The following is a 16,703-nucleotide window of genomic DNA, read 5'->3' on the forward strand; positions in this document are numbered from 1 at the left end:
TCTTGTGTCGACCTCATCATGTGTCATTCTCATGTGAACTACTACCATGATACTCCAACATAATGCTAACACATCTCTATACACTGTCGACCCCCATGTTTGAACTAGTCGGGTGATCAGTCCAACTGTCACGCTCAAACCATGAGAATGCACATCCTCATGTCACCATCAGTCGTTTCTCAGAACATCTCGTCACATCCTCAACTCGATCAAGAATCCATCTCCATATAAGTAAGCCATGCTCAGGTCCATGAAGTAGTCCTCATCTCATTTGCAACATGCTGTCCATGATGTTTGGTGTTAATGTGCTGTATGAAATCAGCCACATCTATCCCAACATCATCCATTTGCAAAACATCCATATGTGTGCCTCCTCAATATGAAGAGACCATCTCATCAAACTTCGACTCTCGATGTGCTACATCCAGGTCCATGAAGCAACCTCCATCATATCTATAATGTGCCATCCCTCAAGCCTGCCATAGAAACAAGTATACACCTGTTTCATCTATCCATGTGTTGCCCATGATCATAGATCAATTAGCTCCCATGTGTCCAAAGTAGTTGAGTCTCGGCTCAACCCATGCCCAAGTGTAGTCACCAAGGCATCATCATTGTTGTAACTCCATCACTTCAAAGTGTCTCATATCGATCCTCCACATCAAGTCACTCTTTCAAGCCATTCCCATACATGTACTTGAAAGTATGCACGCTATCCTGCATCAAAGTCTCTGACCTCAGCTCCTCAATGCATCAGATCCTCCAAGTCCACCATATATGAAGTCCCTAAAAGTCACAACAATCTCATGTCATCATGAGCTCCATGAGTCATCTCCAACCAACACTCAGCAAGCATACAAGTCTCGGCCCAAAAGTCTCTGCAAGATGCCTCAGCTCTCATGTAGTAGGAATGCTCCATAGTCTGCTCACAACTCCATCCAAGTCCATGGCCTTGTTGTACAAGAGTGCACAACCTTTCCATCGGCTCATAAGTAAAACATCTCCATGTCACATCAGCAAATCCACTTGCACAACATCCCTGCCTTGGCACTCCTCATTAGATGCCCATATGACACCTCTATAAGTGCTCCTGCATAATGTCCTTGCATAAGACTTCCATGCTCCATGTCTCCAACCTGATGTCCATGACTAAGTTTCCCATGTAGTCCAACTATGTAGACCCATCACAGCAATCGGTCATCCTCATCCAAGTCTGCAATTTTCAGTCTAGTGAACTCGGTCACCCAACAATATCATCATTATCACGAGTCCCTTCCATCATAGCTCCCCCTCTAAAGGTTCCACCAAGACTTGCTCTTGGTCTCGGCCATGAGAATTCCACCCAAGCAACTCAAGTGTGTGCCCTCCTCAATCTGTCCATGAGTCATGCCGGGCACTTAGCCAATTTTCCATGTGGCTAAAGCATGACCCAATCCTCCGCAACGATCATCATGTTCCTCCCTTGTCACAGGCCTTTGCACCTTCTACCATAAGGTCACAAACAACCCCAACAAGTCCTGCAACAATCAATGGTCCTTGCTTCTCCATACAAGGTCTCATCGTAGACATCCATGGTAAGATCCTTCCTAGCATCGGCAAACTAACTTTGCCCTTCCCTGCATACGGTCCATCTACCAAATGCTCAAGTGAAACACAATCATCAATACTTACTTCATCATCATGAGGCTCCTCCATGTGAGTATCCTTATCCATCCATGTCTGCAAACTGCACAATCCTGGTCCAACTTGATCAATCTCAAGTTCATCCTCCATTGTTGTCACATCTGCAACATCCTCAATCATCACGGCTTCCTCTTCCTTGCCAGCACAATCTGCAACTTCATCCCTCTCCATTGTCCAACCAAGTTGAAGAAGTTCGTCTTCAACATTCTTTTCCAAGACTTCAATTTCCTTTCGAATCCGGGGATTCTCTTCTTTCATCTACTTCAACCTGTATAAGGTAAGCAAGAGCTTCCCTTCGCATTCTTCCAAACCTACCATGCCTTGTCGTTCAGCTTGGCCCAAGCACTAAGCTTCACCTCTGCTAAACCTGCTTCACCATTCACCTGAATCACACTGATATTCCACCTGTTACCTGCAAAACTTGAACTTCTTTCCAAGTCTTCGGTCTTTGTAGAATCAACTCTTGATTCAGTTCACCAAGTTTCCTGCAAAACTTGGACCAGCGCTGATACCACCTGTCACACCCCTACACCTGCGGTAGTCTTTCAACCGCTTATAGCGAGGTGCGGCACTACCAATCGTTTTCTTTTCACCAATACTTACGATTGTAGACTACGCCTAACATTCCATACTTAGTCTTATTTTCGTTACCAAGTATTATTAATGTGTTCCTTTATACAAGTGAAAGCCCATAATATTCACATAAACAACATTATACAAGAGAAATGCACAATAGTATAAAGGGAGGGGCAACTCCCTGCAATATGAGTCTGTCTGAGTCAATATATTATACAATCTTCACTTTTACAAAGTACAAGTTAAATCTTGGGAAACCCCAAATTTACACTTAGCCAATTTTACAATCTTCGGCAAACTCGGTTGCCCAGCTCGTCGGCGCCTCCGCACGGTTGCCGCACGACTCACCAACCCTTCGTTCACCTCGTCGGACGATCGTTTTGTTTGCCCAACTTGGGCGCGCCTCCAAGTCGCCACACACGGGCGCCTCTTCCCGAGACACACCTCCGTTCACAATCTCAACACTTCACCAAAAGTCACACCGTGCACACTTGCACGACGGGCGGGCACTCACCCGAGTCACCCAAGAACCCGTGGCAAGTCGTCGCACAAACTGGGCACCCACCAACGTTTCACCGTTGGGCGCTCCGTCGCATAACCCGGGTGCCACACACCCGTGCACGCCCTACTCCAACCGGCGGGCGCTCCTCTACCGCACCCTTCACCCAAACCAAGAAACGCGTTCACCTTCGTGCGGCCTCGCCCAAGAACGGGCGCATTACCCAAACTGTGCCTTTCCTTCTTCTTGCTGCGTCCTCACCTTGTTCTGCGCACTTCTCACATGTTGAGCGATGGTTGTGTGTTGAAATGCCATCCAACGCATCTCCATATATACCAAACATAGGGCGAATTCTAGGCTACCCAGCCGACTCGCCCAACGCCCATACTTCAACGCAAAAGCCACCTAAACATCATGTCAGCCTTCCTACACATGCATTCACCCTCCGTCGGCTCCACACAATCGTTGGTCGGCCTCCATACGGTTTAACACCATGCCACACGCATATATACATGCTCGCCCACTCCTCATATGCACATAACATACTATCGCACACCCAAGGAGCTCGCACCTTTCACCGAACCGCAGCTCGTTCAACCTTCACCCGCGCGCTCGTTCAGCCTTCACCCGCAGTCGCATATCAACCGAACTGCAGGTCGTTACACACCTCCTCCTATATACTATCATCCAGTCTCAACACAGCCATTTTCTCCCACGCCCTCGCGTTTCCTTTCTGCGGCTGCGTTGTTTTGCTTGGCCAACCTACGCTCCTCTGTCGTGTGACCTTGCCAAAACCGCTCGCAGCTTCGGGGCATTACACAATCTATGTTATCAATTAAAAAAATAAAAAACTTAACAAATCCACATCCACCTAAAGTTGAAATAGAAAGCCTAAGCAGCCACTAAATAATAATTAATATATTTGAATTTAGGTTTCTTGATCTATATCATGAAAATAAGAAAACTTTCAATAAAAATCACATCATCAGAGTTTTGTTAACGCTTTTTTAACCATCGAGTGTGGTTTTTGTCTGGACAATAAACCACAGTGAATGGTTCCAAACACATCAAGAAAATATGATTTCAACTTTTTTGTTCTTTTATCTTTTGTGCAAAATAAAGACAAAGTACAAGATAGTCTTGAATTAGTTTTTGTCATTCAAATAGGTTTAATACCATTTTATTTTTGGGTTTTTGGAAAGTATTTAGTTTTTGTCATTCAAATAGGTTTAATAGTTTTTTTTTGAGTTTTTAGAAAGTACTTAGTAAGAGATATAATAGCTTTGAACTTATTATACATTGGTATGAGGATTTTTTTTTCAATTTTAATATATATAATTACATTTTAAATATAAAATTTGCTTTTTATCTACTGAGAAAACTTATTATAATTTAGTTGTTAAATTAAAATTGGTTGCTATACTGTAATACAAACTAATTCATCATTGTTATTTAAGAAAAACCATAACTCATTTGTCAAACTAATTGTGAAGACTACAAGTCACTTGTTACTATCTGTTAATCGAGATTAATTCATCACTATTATTCAAGGAAAATCATACCACTTAGAATTTTCTAGTTGGTAGTTCGTAATTGACAAACTTCCATTCATAAATGCATTTAGATCTTAATCCATTAACTTATTTCCTAACGAACTCTTAGCCAAACAAAAATAAATTTAAAATATATTCCAATAAAATTTATATTTAAAATATATATATATATATATGAAAAACGGTTAAAAAAACAAAAATAATTTTAATACATACTCAAACCTCAAACACAAAATTTATATATTTAGATTTAAAATATTTTTTATAAAATAAAAAATCAATACACCACTAATTAATTTATGATCTTTAATCTTGAAGCCCAGCAAATTGATGACGAACACAGCATCCCCAGTCACGGGGCAGGCGGGAGTTGAGGGCGAGCATCGTGTCACGGAATTCTTTTTTATATATTAAAATTCTGAAGAATTTGTACCATCTTACAACAATTTCACAAGTTCGCAGCAATCCCTAAACCGAGTCATGAAATTTCATTATCATTTCTATCGACCCCATGAAGTCGGTGAGGCCAATGCGCGGAAGGAGACTCGCAGGCAACAGCTAAGCGAAGAGAAGAAGGAAGAAGACTTCCACACTCCTTCACTGCCCATTTCCACGATCTTTCTCTTTACCTTCCTTCCTTGCTTGCGATTCCTTTATCTCCAAGTTATCCGCACCAATTTCATCTCTCAAACCATTCACATTCAATTCAGAAGCACTGTTTACTACGCAATTAAACCGTCGCCCGCACGTTTTCTCTTCGATATATAGTTGGAGTCCGTTCTCGATTGGGTATTGCTTCTGTGAATTTCTTGCACTATCAGTCCACTGGTTTATTGAATTATACTCTCTCTGTGTGTGGAGAAAGAAAGGTTAGAATTGAAGTTGGAGTAGAGATTGCATTATCAGTCCACGGGTTTATTGATTTATAGTTTGTGGAAACAAAGGAAGCTTAGCGTTGAAGGTGGAGTAGAGATTACAGCATGACCGCCGTGAATGTATTGTATCCCACCTCCCAAGCCATGGAGCTGTTACAGAGTCAAGGAAGAGAGCACCCAGTTGAGAGTTCGAGATACCTTTGCAAGATTTGCAGCAAGGGGTTCGTTTCGGGAAGAGCTCTTGGCGGTCACATGAGAGCCCACGTCCCCGCCTGCATGCCTGCAGACCAATTCATTGAAACTGAATTTCGGAAGAGCAAGAGACCCAGAGTTTCGAATGACCAGTCAATGGAGGAGAAAGATGAAGAAGAGGGATTCGATGGTAATGGGGCAAATCTAATTTTTGCTCTGCGAAGAAATCCAAAGCGTACTTGGAAGTCTGCATATTGGGATGATTCGTTTCTGTTGGAGCAGGGGCTCGACTCCGATTCCATCGATTCTTGTCTAGATTGCGATCTGTGTGGGAAGGAATTCAGTTCCTGGAAAGGCCTGTTTGGTCACATGAACTGCTGCTGTGAGACGCATCAAGATGGTGGTGATGCCAGTCTTGAAGAATCACATAAACATGAGACCCAAGACGAAGAAGATAAAATAGGAGGCAGTAATTCTGAGATTGAGATGGAGATTGATCAGCCCAGTGGGAATTTACGCAGGTTTGATAAGTACGTGAAGGAAAAGAGATTCAAAAGACCCAGGTATGTACTCCAACGTAATCCGCATGAGCAATTTGCTTCAGTAATCAATGATGAAGAAGAGGACATGGCCCTGTGTCTTGTAATGCTTGCAAATGGAGTAAACACTCCCCAAAACCAAGTTGGGGTTGCAGATCCTGAATCGGGTCACCTCAAGCCTCCCAATAATGGTTCCCAGCTTCCAAAATCCATCAGCAAGAAGGTTATATATAAGAAAATTAATGGAGATGCCCGTCTTTATGATGATGATGAGGATAAGAAGGGCAAGTACAAGTGCACCACCTGCAACAAGATTTTTCATTCTTATCAGGCTCTGGGTGGCCACAGAGCTAGGCACGCTAAGGTCAAGCGCTGTTTTACACAGATAGAAGATGAGCAGGAGAGCCTGGAAGAAGAGATAACTGATGATGAGCTCAATACTGGATCGGGCTCTCAGCTGCCTGGCAATTTCCACAAGCCTCATTCAAAGGAGAGCACTAAGGTTTCTGGGGGCAAAGCCAGAGATGGAACGAGGACAATTGAGTCTGCTGCTATTTTAGATAAGAAGATTCTAAGAATCCATGAATGCTCAATCTGTAAAAAGGGTTTTGCTTCAGGTCAGGCTTTGGGTGGTCACAAGAGATGCCATTGGGGTAGCGGAGCTTCAGATACTATAATTACTAGTTGTGGCAACAAGGAGACCCCTAAGCTGCAGCAGCTGCCTGCAAGAGTGGAACTATTGGACCTAAGCATGCCTGCCCCTTTTGATGATGATGGTGATGCTGGAGACCTCAATACTCTGGATGGTAATGCAGTGGATTCTCATGGAACTTCCCATGCCCAAACCCACAACCCTCCTTCCTTGCTGTCTTTGTTGATGAGCAACCACCCGAGACAAGGACTGTTCTTGTACAACAGTGATGCTGATTTAAGTAAAGATGATGAAGCAGATGGTCAGGTAGAAAAGGATACTAGATTTGACCGATGGAGCGATTCAGAATTCCCAGTGAGGGCACAAACATGGCTGCAATTGTAATGCGGACAATTCTTTCTCTGCAATTGACTCGTGTGTATGCGTATGCATTGAATTTATTTTTGTACAGACCAATACTTTGTAAGTATCCAGTATTACCACAACGATATCATGAAACTTCGAAAATATCTAACAAATATATTTATAACCTTCGGATTCAAATGAGTGACTGCACTCTGCAAGATATCTCACACCATCTCAGCTATCTCTTTGATTTGTATCCAACATTGTGAACATGACTTCACCAGTTCCCAACATCAGTGAGAAAATGAAATTCCATTGTTAATGTGTAGTAATTTTATGTTTTTGGATGAGTTAATTTTGTTAACTTTATTATATATTTGTGTGTTTTTATCTCACACCATCTCAACTATCTCTTTGGTTTGTATCCAACATTGTGAACATGACTTCAAAAATTGCCAACATCAGTGAGAAAATTCCACTGTTAATTTGTAGTAATTTTATGTTTTTGGATGAGTTAATTTTGTTAACTTTATTATATATTTGTGTGTTTTTGGATGAGTTTATTTTGTTATTTTATGTTTTTGGATGAGTTAAGTTTGTTAAATTTATTATATATTTTTATGTTTTTGGATTAGTTTATTTTGTAGTTATTTTATGTTTTTGGATGGGTTAATTTTGTTAAATTTATTATATATTTTTAAGAATTAAATTTATGAAGATGTAGCTTTTCACATATATATATATAAACTTTTTTCGTATAGAATGTATATATATGTTTGTACTAATGTATATATATGTTTGTATTACATGATTTTTTTTGTTGTGTTTTTAATTTTTCTAAGTTTATTTTTACACGTTATTTATTTATAATTGTTATAGAAATACTTTATTTAAAAGTAGATATTTTTTTTGTTATTATTAATTTTTTTTAATTGTTACATGTTAATTTTATATTAAATATTAAACTTTTAATTGCATTCAAGATTGAGATATTTTATTTTATTTATAATGCATAATGAATTTTTTTAATTATTAATCTTTTTTTAAGTATTATTTGTAAATTTTTAATACTTATACAAAATATGTGAAAATATTTTATTTATAATAGATATTGAAATCATTTTATTATTAATATTTTTATAAATATCATATATTTTTCATAAAGCTATATATATATATATATATATATATATATATATATATATATATAATTGTCTACATTTTTGTCCATGGGATGTAGTTCAATTGGTGATCGTCATGATATGAAGTATTATGTAAACAATGAGATTCAAGGTTACATTTTATTAAACAACTTTGAAGAAGTCATTACATGAAATACTATGTGCAACATACCATGGTCACCAAAACCATGTGCCTGAAAACCACATATTGTAGACCTAACCCATCACTCTAGGCCTTACCTGGGATACACATGTCAAACTAGGTCTTATATCCACATGCCCATTACATGTAATTTAAAGAATTTCCTCTCGAAAGTATGTGTATTGGAGTTGTCTAACAAGATGATAATTCTTCTGGAACAGTAAAATTTTCACAAAAACAGATGTTATTTATCCCACAAAATCTTAATTTTATGTGTTTCAATCCATATTTTGAAGGTAGAAATAGATTCAACACCCTCAAAAACCCATGGCATCTAAAATTTTATAGTTTGATAATTGTAACCTGAATTTTGAAAAGTTTCAACTAGATTTTTCCAAAAACATGTCAAAAAATTTGCACTTAAAGAAAAATAAAATTCTATGAGAAAAAGAAGTGTATATCTCATAGAGAAAAATGACGCAGAGAAAGAAATTCTATGAAAAAAGAAAAGTAGATCTCAATGAAAAAAGTGACGCAAAAAAATCTTATGAAAAAAAGAGAGTACCTCTCACTCAGAAAAATGATACAAAATTTTTTTACGTAGAGCCACCCGAAGAAATTCAAATTGAACATGATATATTTGATACATTTCAAGATATGAATATTACACATCAAAAATTTCGTGATAGAATTGATTGATTAGTTGATGTTCAATTGGGTCATGTGTGCAATGAGTCATATGCTAGAATTCAAGTGTTTAATACAAATAGATGTGCAATGTCCATGAGATATAGAAGAGAGAGAAGTCATCAAAAATTTTCATCTAAGAACCATATGGATCCAAGAAAGCAACATCGAGTCCTTCTAGTGCTAACACATGTTGAAGAGATGTTAGTAGTGTGCACATGTATAATTTTTGCAAGTTATGCATTCAATAGCTGGACTATATATATATATATATATATATATATATATATATATATATATAGGAAACACCATTATTTTTCCCCAAGATGTTAAATATGTTTCCCTAACATTACCTCGATATATTCAAGACTTAGATTTGATGATTGTTTTGAAAAAAAAAAGGTCAACAAGGATCGATTTATGATTTTACTGTCAGAAAACAAAGAAAATTGGATGCATTATTATATAAGATTTATAATGATCCATATTATCGTCTAGAACAAAAATTCCAAACATGTAATAAGACACATATGTAAACAATATTTTTCCCGGGGAAAGCAATCTACTAAAAACCCCAATGCTTTCTTACATTAATCTGATGAATAGAGATGTACTACAATTGCTTTTGCTCAACTGAGCACAACATACAAGTGAATTACTTATCTCTCTGCTCACTGAGAAGCTCTGACCTAGACTTAGTCAATTTCTACCTCTGCTTGAGCTCTTATTTCCTTGCACAATTACTGAGGAAATAAACCCCTATTATTTAGGAATTTCCTCCAAAATGCTTACACAATTCCTAGGATTGATCGTCTGACCAATACAATAAACTATACACTCAATCTAGTATATAATTAATTGTACATTTCCTTGAAATCTCCACCACAACTGGGGAACTTTAATTCTCTGCATGCATGAGCTAATTTAGTTGCATGTATCAATTACTTGGATGACATCTGAGTTTTACTATTGTCCCACTACTCAACTGACCATGCACTAGTTTTTTTCACTGTTGGAACTGGTTTAACTAAGTAAAAATGAAACCAATTGAATTAAATTTCTATAAATTAGCAATAACACATGCTTAACTAAACTCTAACTCCTCCAACTTGAATTTACTAAGCAAACTAGGTGACACAATCCATGTCACACAAGTTAACTGTATCAAAGTTGTCTGTTGATGTGAAAATTCAAATTTTCTTAATTTAATCAAGTCAAAATCAAATTGAGAATTTCTTGTTGCATTTTTCAACACTCCCTCTCAGCAAGAAATGGATTATCAAGCACTCTTATCCTACACCTGTGGAATGTACTGCATGAAACGCCTCTCACTGTTGTTGTTGTTGCTGCAACATATGCAACTAAGAAGTATCTAAAAAAAACAAAACAATAAAAACATCGAATCAACTATGTCTGCTATTGTCCACTAGGAAAATTGTGTTACTGTCAACTCTATTGTTGAGCCTCCTGCTTTGTTGTCAACACTCCTCAATATTTGACTGACATTGATCCTCCTACTACTAAATATTGTGGGCCCCTTTAGCAAGGTAATGATCCATGAGGAGAAAAACTCAATGGACCCTGCCCAAATTTCTGCAGTTTTGGGACGAGGGCTTCACATAACCCCACTTCACACCTGGAGGTATGGTTGCATGTGCTCCCTATGCCCACTTAGGTAAAAATATCTTCTTACTAGAGGTCTCTACTTGAGTGGATGTCTCCAACCTACCACTTATATGCCTCTCCATTTGTAGTTTCTCCACAACTTCCCAAGGCTCCTTCTGAGGCTCCATTTTGAGAGGTATATCATGCCCCCTCTCAACTACCATATCTCTAGTCTTTGCCTTGCTCCTCAAGGTTGTGCATTCATATTCCTCTAATGTGTAGAGGCTCTCGATCTTAACACCAAATTGCTTGATTTGACATGAGGCAAGACGCTTGAGGTAGGCCTTCCCATCTCTGAAGGCTACCTCATACCCTTTGTCGTCAATCCTCAATTTGTTCATGAGATCGAGTTTCATGGCTTCAATGCTATTTTCAAATATCTCATTTAGGGTCTTCCACATATCAAAGGGAGACTCCTTTCCATGTAATTTCGAGACTGTGTGGTCTCTCACACCCTCTAGGATGATCCTCCTGGCCCTAGCTACATATTTTTTTCAACTGAGAAAGGTTCTAGAATCAGATTGTGTTGGTTTTGCAACATCTCTCTTGATGTATTCTAGCAATCTATTGTCATCCAATACTGCCTCCATGCAATGAAATTAGAGCTACCTTCCAAGGCATACTCTAACCTCAACCCGTTGAAGGTCATATTATCAGCTCTGAAGAGATCCTTGTACATTGAACTGCAAATTCGAGCTGCCTGAGACACAACTTTGAAATTCCTACTCTAATGTGAATCCTTCTCTGATACCATGTAGAAATTATGGTATAGATTTGCAACTGCTCATGAATTTTTAATCAAAATCACAAGACAAAAACCTACTCTACTGCTTTACGAAACTTAATTCACAATCTAGAACAAAGAATTTAGACATGCAATAAGAAATAACACACATGCACACAATATTTTTCCTGGGGAAAGAAATGTGTTAAAAACACCAATGATTGCTTGCATTAAGATGATGAATAGAGATGTATTACAATTGCTTTTGCTCAATTGAGCACAACCCGCAAGTGAATAACCTATCTCTCTTCTCACTCTGAAGCTCTGACCCAGACATAGACGATTTCTACCTCTACTAGAGATCCTATTTCCTTGTGAAATTCCTGAGGAAATATGCCCCTATTATTTAGGAATTTCCTCAAAAATGCTTGCGCAATTCCTAGGATTCATCACCTGACCAATACAATAAACTATACACTCAATCTAGTATCTAATTAATTGTACACTACCTTGGAATCTCCAACACAACTGGGGAAATTGAATTCTCTTCATGCATGAGCTAATTTTGTTGCATGCATCAGTTAACTGGATGATCTCTGAGTTAGATTTTTGTCCCACTACTCAACTGACCATGCACTAGTTCTGTTAACTGTTGGAACTAGTTTAACTGAGTGCAACTAAAGCTAACTAAACTAGATTGCTAATAAATTAGAAATCACACATGCTTAACTAAAATCTAACTCCTCCAACTTGAATTTAATGAGTAAACTAGGTGACACAAGCCATGTCACACAAGTTAACTACATCCAAGTTGTGGGCTGATGTGGAAATTCAAATTTTCTCTACTTAATCAAGGCAAAATCAAATTGAGAATCTCTTGTTGCATTTTTCAACACTCCCTCTCAGCAAGAAAGGGATTATCAACCACCCTTATCATGCACCTGTGGAATGTACTTCATGAAAGACCTCTCATTTGTTGTTTTTGTTGCAATATCTGCAACTCAGAAGTACCCAAAGAAAAAAAAAGAAAAAAAGCATTGAATCAATGATGTTTGCAACTGTCTACTTGGAAAATTGTGTTGTTGCTGACTTTTCTACTGAGCCTCCTGCTATGTTGTCAACACTCCTCTGCACTCCTCAATATATAAGTGTGAATTATCCTCCTTCTACTGAATATTGTGGGCCCCTGCAGCAAGGTAATGATCCATGAGGAGAACAGCTTAATGGACCCTGCCCAAATTTCTACAATTTTAGGACTAGGGCTTCACATCGCCCCACCTCACACTTGGATGTATGGATGCATGTGCTCCCTCTACCCACATAGCTTGAACTATCCTCTTACTAGAGGTCTCTTCTTGAGTGGATGTCTCCACTCTGCCTTCTCTCTACCTCTCCATTTTTTGTTGCTCCGCAACTTCTTGAGCCTCTATTTTGAGAGGTTTATCATGCTCCCTCTCAACAACCATATATGTAACCTTCACCTTTCTCCTCAAGGTTGTGCATGCATCTTCCTCTAATGTGTAGAGGCTCTCAATCTTGACACAGAATTGCTTGATTTGACATGAAGCAAGATGCTTGAGGTAGGCCTTCCCATCTCTGAAGACTACCTCATACCCTTTGTCTTCAATCCTCAATTTATCCAGCGAATTAATTTTCATGGATTCATTTCTATTTCCGAATATCTCATTGAGGGTCTTCAACATAGTAAAGGGAGTCTCTTTTCCACGTAATTTTAAGACTACGTGATCTCTCACACCCTCTATGATGATCCATCTTTCTTCCACTGAGCAAGGTTCTAGAATCAGATTCAGCTGGTTTTGCAACATCTCTCTTGATGTATTCTAGAAATCCATTGTCATCCAATACCTTCTAAGGAATACTTTAGCCTCAACCCATTGAAGGTCTTCTTCTTAGCGCTAAAGAGATCCTGTTACATTGAACTATAAATTCGGACCTCTTGAGACACAACCTCGAAATTCCTGCTCTAATGTGAATCCTACTCTGATACCATGTAGAAATTATGGTATATATTTGCAAATTCTCATGAAATTTTAATCGAAATCATAAGACATAAACCTATTCTACTTCTCTGCAAAAGTTCATTCACAATCTAGAACAAAAAGTTTAGACATGCAATAAGAACTAACACAGATGCTCACAATATGTTTCCTAGGGAAAGAAATCTGCCAAAAGCCTCAATGCCTACTTGCATTAATCTGATGAGTAAAAATGTATTAAAATTGTGTTTTCTCAATAATTGAACACAACCTGGAAGTGAATAACCTATCTCTCTACTCACTAAGAAGATTTGATCCAAACTTAGTCAATTTTTGCCTCTGTTGGAGCCCCTATTTCCTTGCGTAATTCCTGAGGAAATAGGCCTCTATCTACTGACTTGGAACTTCAAATTTTCTCAATTTAATCAAGGAAAAATCAAATTAAGAATTTCTTGCTACATTCTTCAACATCACATATGAATAATTCTATTACTTTACTAGAGATAGATAATGCAGTTATTTGCAATGTTGGATGGGGTATTTGGGATTGATGATGTATTAGATGGCTTGAACACATATTATTTTGCAGTAAATCTTCCAAATGTACTGTGAGAGATTGAGATTATTCAAGCATGGGGAAGTAACCCTAATGCAGAGGAACATGACACAAATGGTGGATTGACTAAACTGCTTAATTCGCCTAGCATTAGCTCATTACCAATTACTGAGTTTACATTGAGGGATTATTTGACATGAAATTTCCAACATTTTTCACATCAAGGGAAGCAAATTAGTTGCAACCACAAAGGAGAAATTTCCATCTTCATGATTATGTAAAACAACTTCTTGGATATTGTGACAATAGGTTTGGAAGACGCCCACAATTTAGATACTTTTACTTTATCATCATGAGACATTGTGCTCAAGCTTCCTCTACAATTTTTATAAAGAACAATATGATAAATCCACCTACAACAATGCAAGAGTTACTAGAGCATCTACAAAAGTTTTCAGATTCACAACTTATAGAAAGATTAAAGTGATTTGGAATTGTACTAAGAGGTACACATGTATATTTGAGAAAATCTCATGCCATGCTATCTAACTTGATTCAACAGATTGGATGCTTATCAATATTATTCACATTAAGTGTAGCATATATGCAATGACAAGATTTTCATAAAATAATGCTTGGAACAAGTATTAAAGATCCAAGGGAAGCAATGAAGTGGAGATGTCAAAATATAATTGATAATCCTCGTATTGTAGAATAGTATATGCACTTAAGGCATACAATGTTCTGAGATTAAATTTATGAACGTTTTCATCAAGCTACAATTTTTTGGTGTCACTATGAATGGAAACATTGTGGATCTTCACATGCGCATGGATTTCTATGGTTAAAAAATTATCCTAACATGGAAACATTGAATTGGGATGATTCTACACAGGTTAGGTTTGCTACAGAATATATTCATAGATGTGTACATGCAATGAATCCACGTGATTGACATCAAAGAAATATTCAAGTTATAATCAATGTTCATGATCATCCTTTTTTAAAGGACATGCAACAAATATTCAATCTGATCCTATGATTGATTATGAAGAATTTATTAATTAGGTTGAATGACACATCACTTGCAATGAGAAATATTGCCTACAAAATAAGGCAGGAAGATTGGTATTTTGATATAAGGCACCATGGGATCTATGTGATCATTTAAAACTTTATGTTGATGAGAATGGAGAGAAAAAAGTATGACCCAATACGAAATGAGGATAGATTGAATACACATAATCATGAAACATTGATGATGTGGGGTGACAACATAGATTGGAAACTTGTTCTTTAGAAGCATGTGGTCATTAATTACATAGAAAAATATGTTGCAAAGTTTTAAAAGATTAAAAAAAAACATTTCATGATATGTTGATGTGTATCTCCTCTATTTAGAATCTAAATGAACTAGTAGAATCTATGTATAGGATTTCTTATGTGAATCTATTGTTAACAAGTATATAGGCCTTTAGAGATCTTTCTTTCTGAATGTACTCATTGATCTATGGTTCTGAATGTTGATATGAAGGTGTTAAAACAAGTGCATGTTGATACATATAACACTGACAATGATAATTCTCTTATTGATGCATATAACAAGCGACATGTCCATCTTGAGCACCTTCCAATAATAAATGTGACAAAATCATGGTCATATGACAAACATCGACATGGGGATAAATAGAAATATCTAAAGAATGCAACTATTGTATGTGTTTTTCCTCAATATTATTCAATTCCTAATCATGAAGACACTACAATAAAACATGTAATTTGCACTAGATTTTAGTGCATTTTTTTCTCAATTAGGATGAGCAGTCTGGCACTAAATCTGGCTCTATTGTACAATTTTTAAAGCGTCATTTTTTGCGTCAAATTTTGCATTTTTTTTACGCCAAATTTTGCATCATATTTTGCACCAAGATTTGCATTTGGTTTTACAATGGGTTTTGCTTATAGTTTTGTGCCATTTTTTGCATCTATTTTTGCATCATTTTTTACTTCCTATTTTGTGCCATTATTTTCTTCTAGTTTTGTTTCATAATTTGCATCGAGTTTTACACCATATTTTTCATATGATTTAGTGCCATTTTTTGCATCTAGTTTGTGCCAGTTTTTGCATCTCATCTTATGCCATTTTTTGCTTCTAATTTTATACTTATTTTTAGTCTATTTTTGCACCAGTTTTTCTGCCTTTTTTACACCATTTTTTGCATCCAATTTTGCACCATATGTTGAATCTTATTTAGTGCCAAATTTTGCATCCATTTTTGCACTGTTTTTTGTATCCACTTTTTCGTTTTATTTGTCTCCCTTTTTTGCATCCTATTTTGCACCATATTTTGCATCTAATTTTGTATCATTTGTTGCATCAAATTTAGCATCATTTTTAACACCGTTTCTTGCATCCTTTTGAGCATCTAAATTTGCATCCTATGTTGAACCATGTGTTGCGTCCACCTTTGCATCCCATTTTATGTCTAATGTTACGTTCAGGTATGAGCCATATTTTTCATCTACTTTTGCATTTGTTTTTGCACCAAGTTTCGAATCATTTGTTGCATCTCATTTTGCATCCAACGTTACATCTCAAATTGCATCTGAATTTGAGCCATTTTTATGCCCGTTTTTACACCATTATTTCTACTTTTGTTTCCAATTTTGCACTATTTTTTATGTCCATCCTTTTTGGTATCTAATTTTGCATACTTTTTGGCATCGAAATTTGCATCCTTTTTCCTTCCACATTTTGTGTCCACATTTGGATCTAATTTTTCACCTAGATTTTAAGTTGAATTTTCATCTAGTTATGCGTCATTTTTGGCATCCTT

At 37.1% G+C, this 16,703-nt stretch overlaps 1 protein-coding gene across 1 annotated transcript; it reads left to right on the plus strand.

Annotated features, from left to right (window-relative positions):
- Positions 1-5,062: 5,062 nt before the first annotated feature.
- On the plus strand, positions 5,063-7,155 carry LOC149231722 (uncharacterized). The gene has a single exon (XM_089376355.1). It carries the CDS (start codon positions 5,292-5,294, stop codon positions 6,951-6,953), a length of 1,662 nt encoding a protein of 553 aa, XP_089232481.1. The 5' UTR covers positions 5,063-5,291; the 3' UTR covers positions 6,954-7,155.
- Positions 7,156-16,703: the final 9,548 nt, after the last annotated feature.

The sequence above is a fragment of the Pinus tabuliformis genome, chromosome J (genome assembly GCF_031772625.1).
Source record: "Pinus tabuliformis cultivar Carrire ecotype Pingquan chromosome J, CPIR1, whole genome shotgun sequence".
NCBI classification, from domain to species: domain Eukaryota; kingdom Viridiplantae; phylum Streptophyta; class Pinopsida; order Pinales; family Pinaceae; genus Pinus; species Pinus tabuliformis.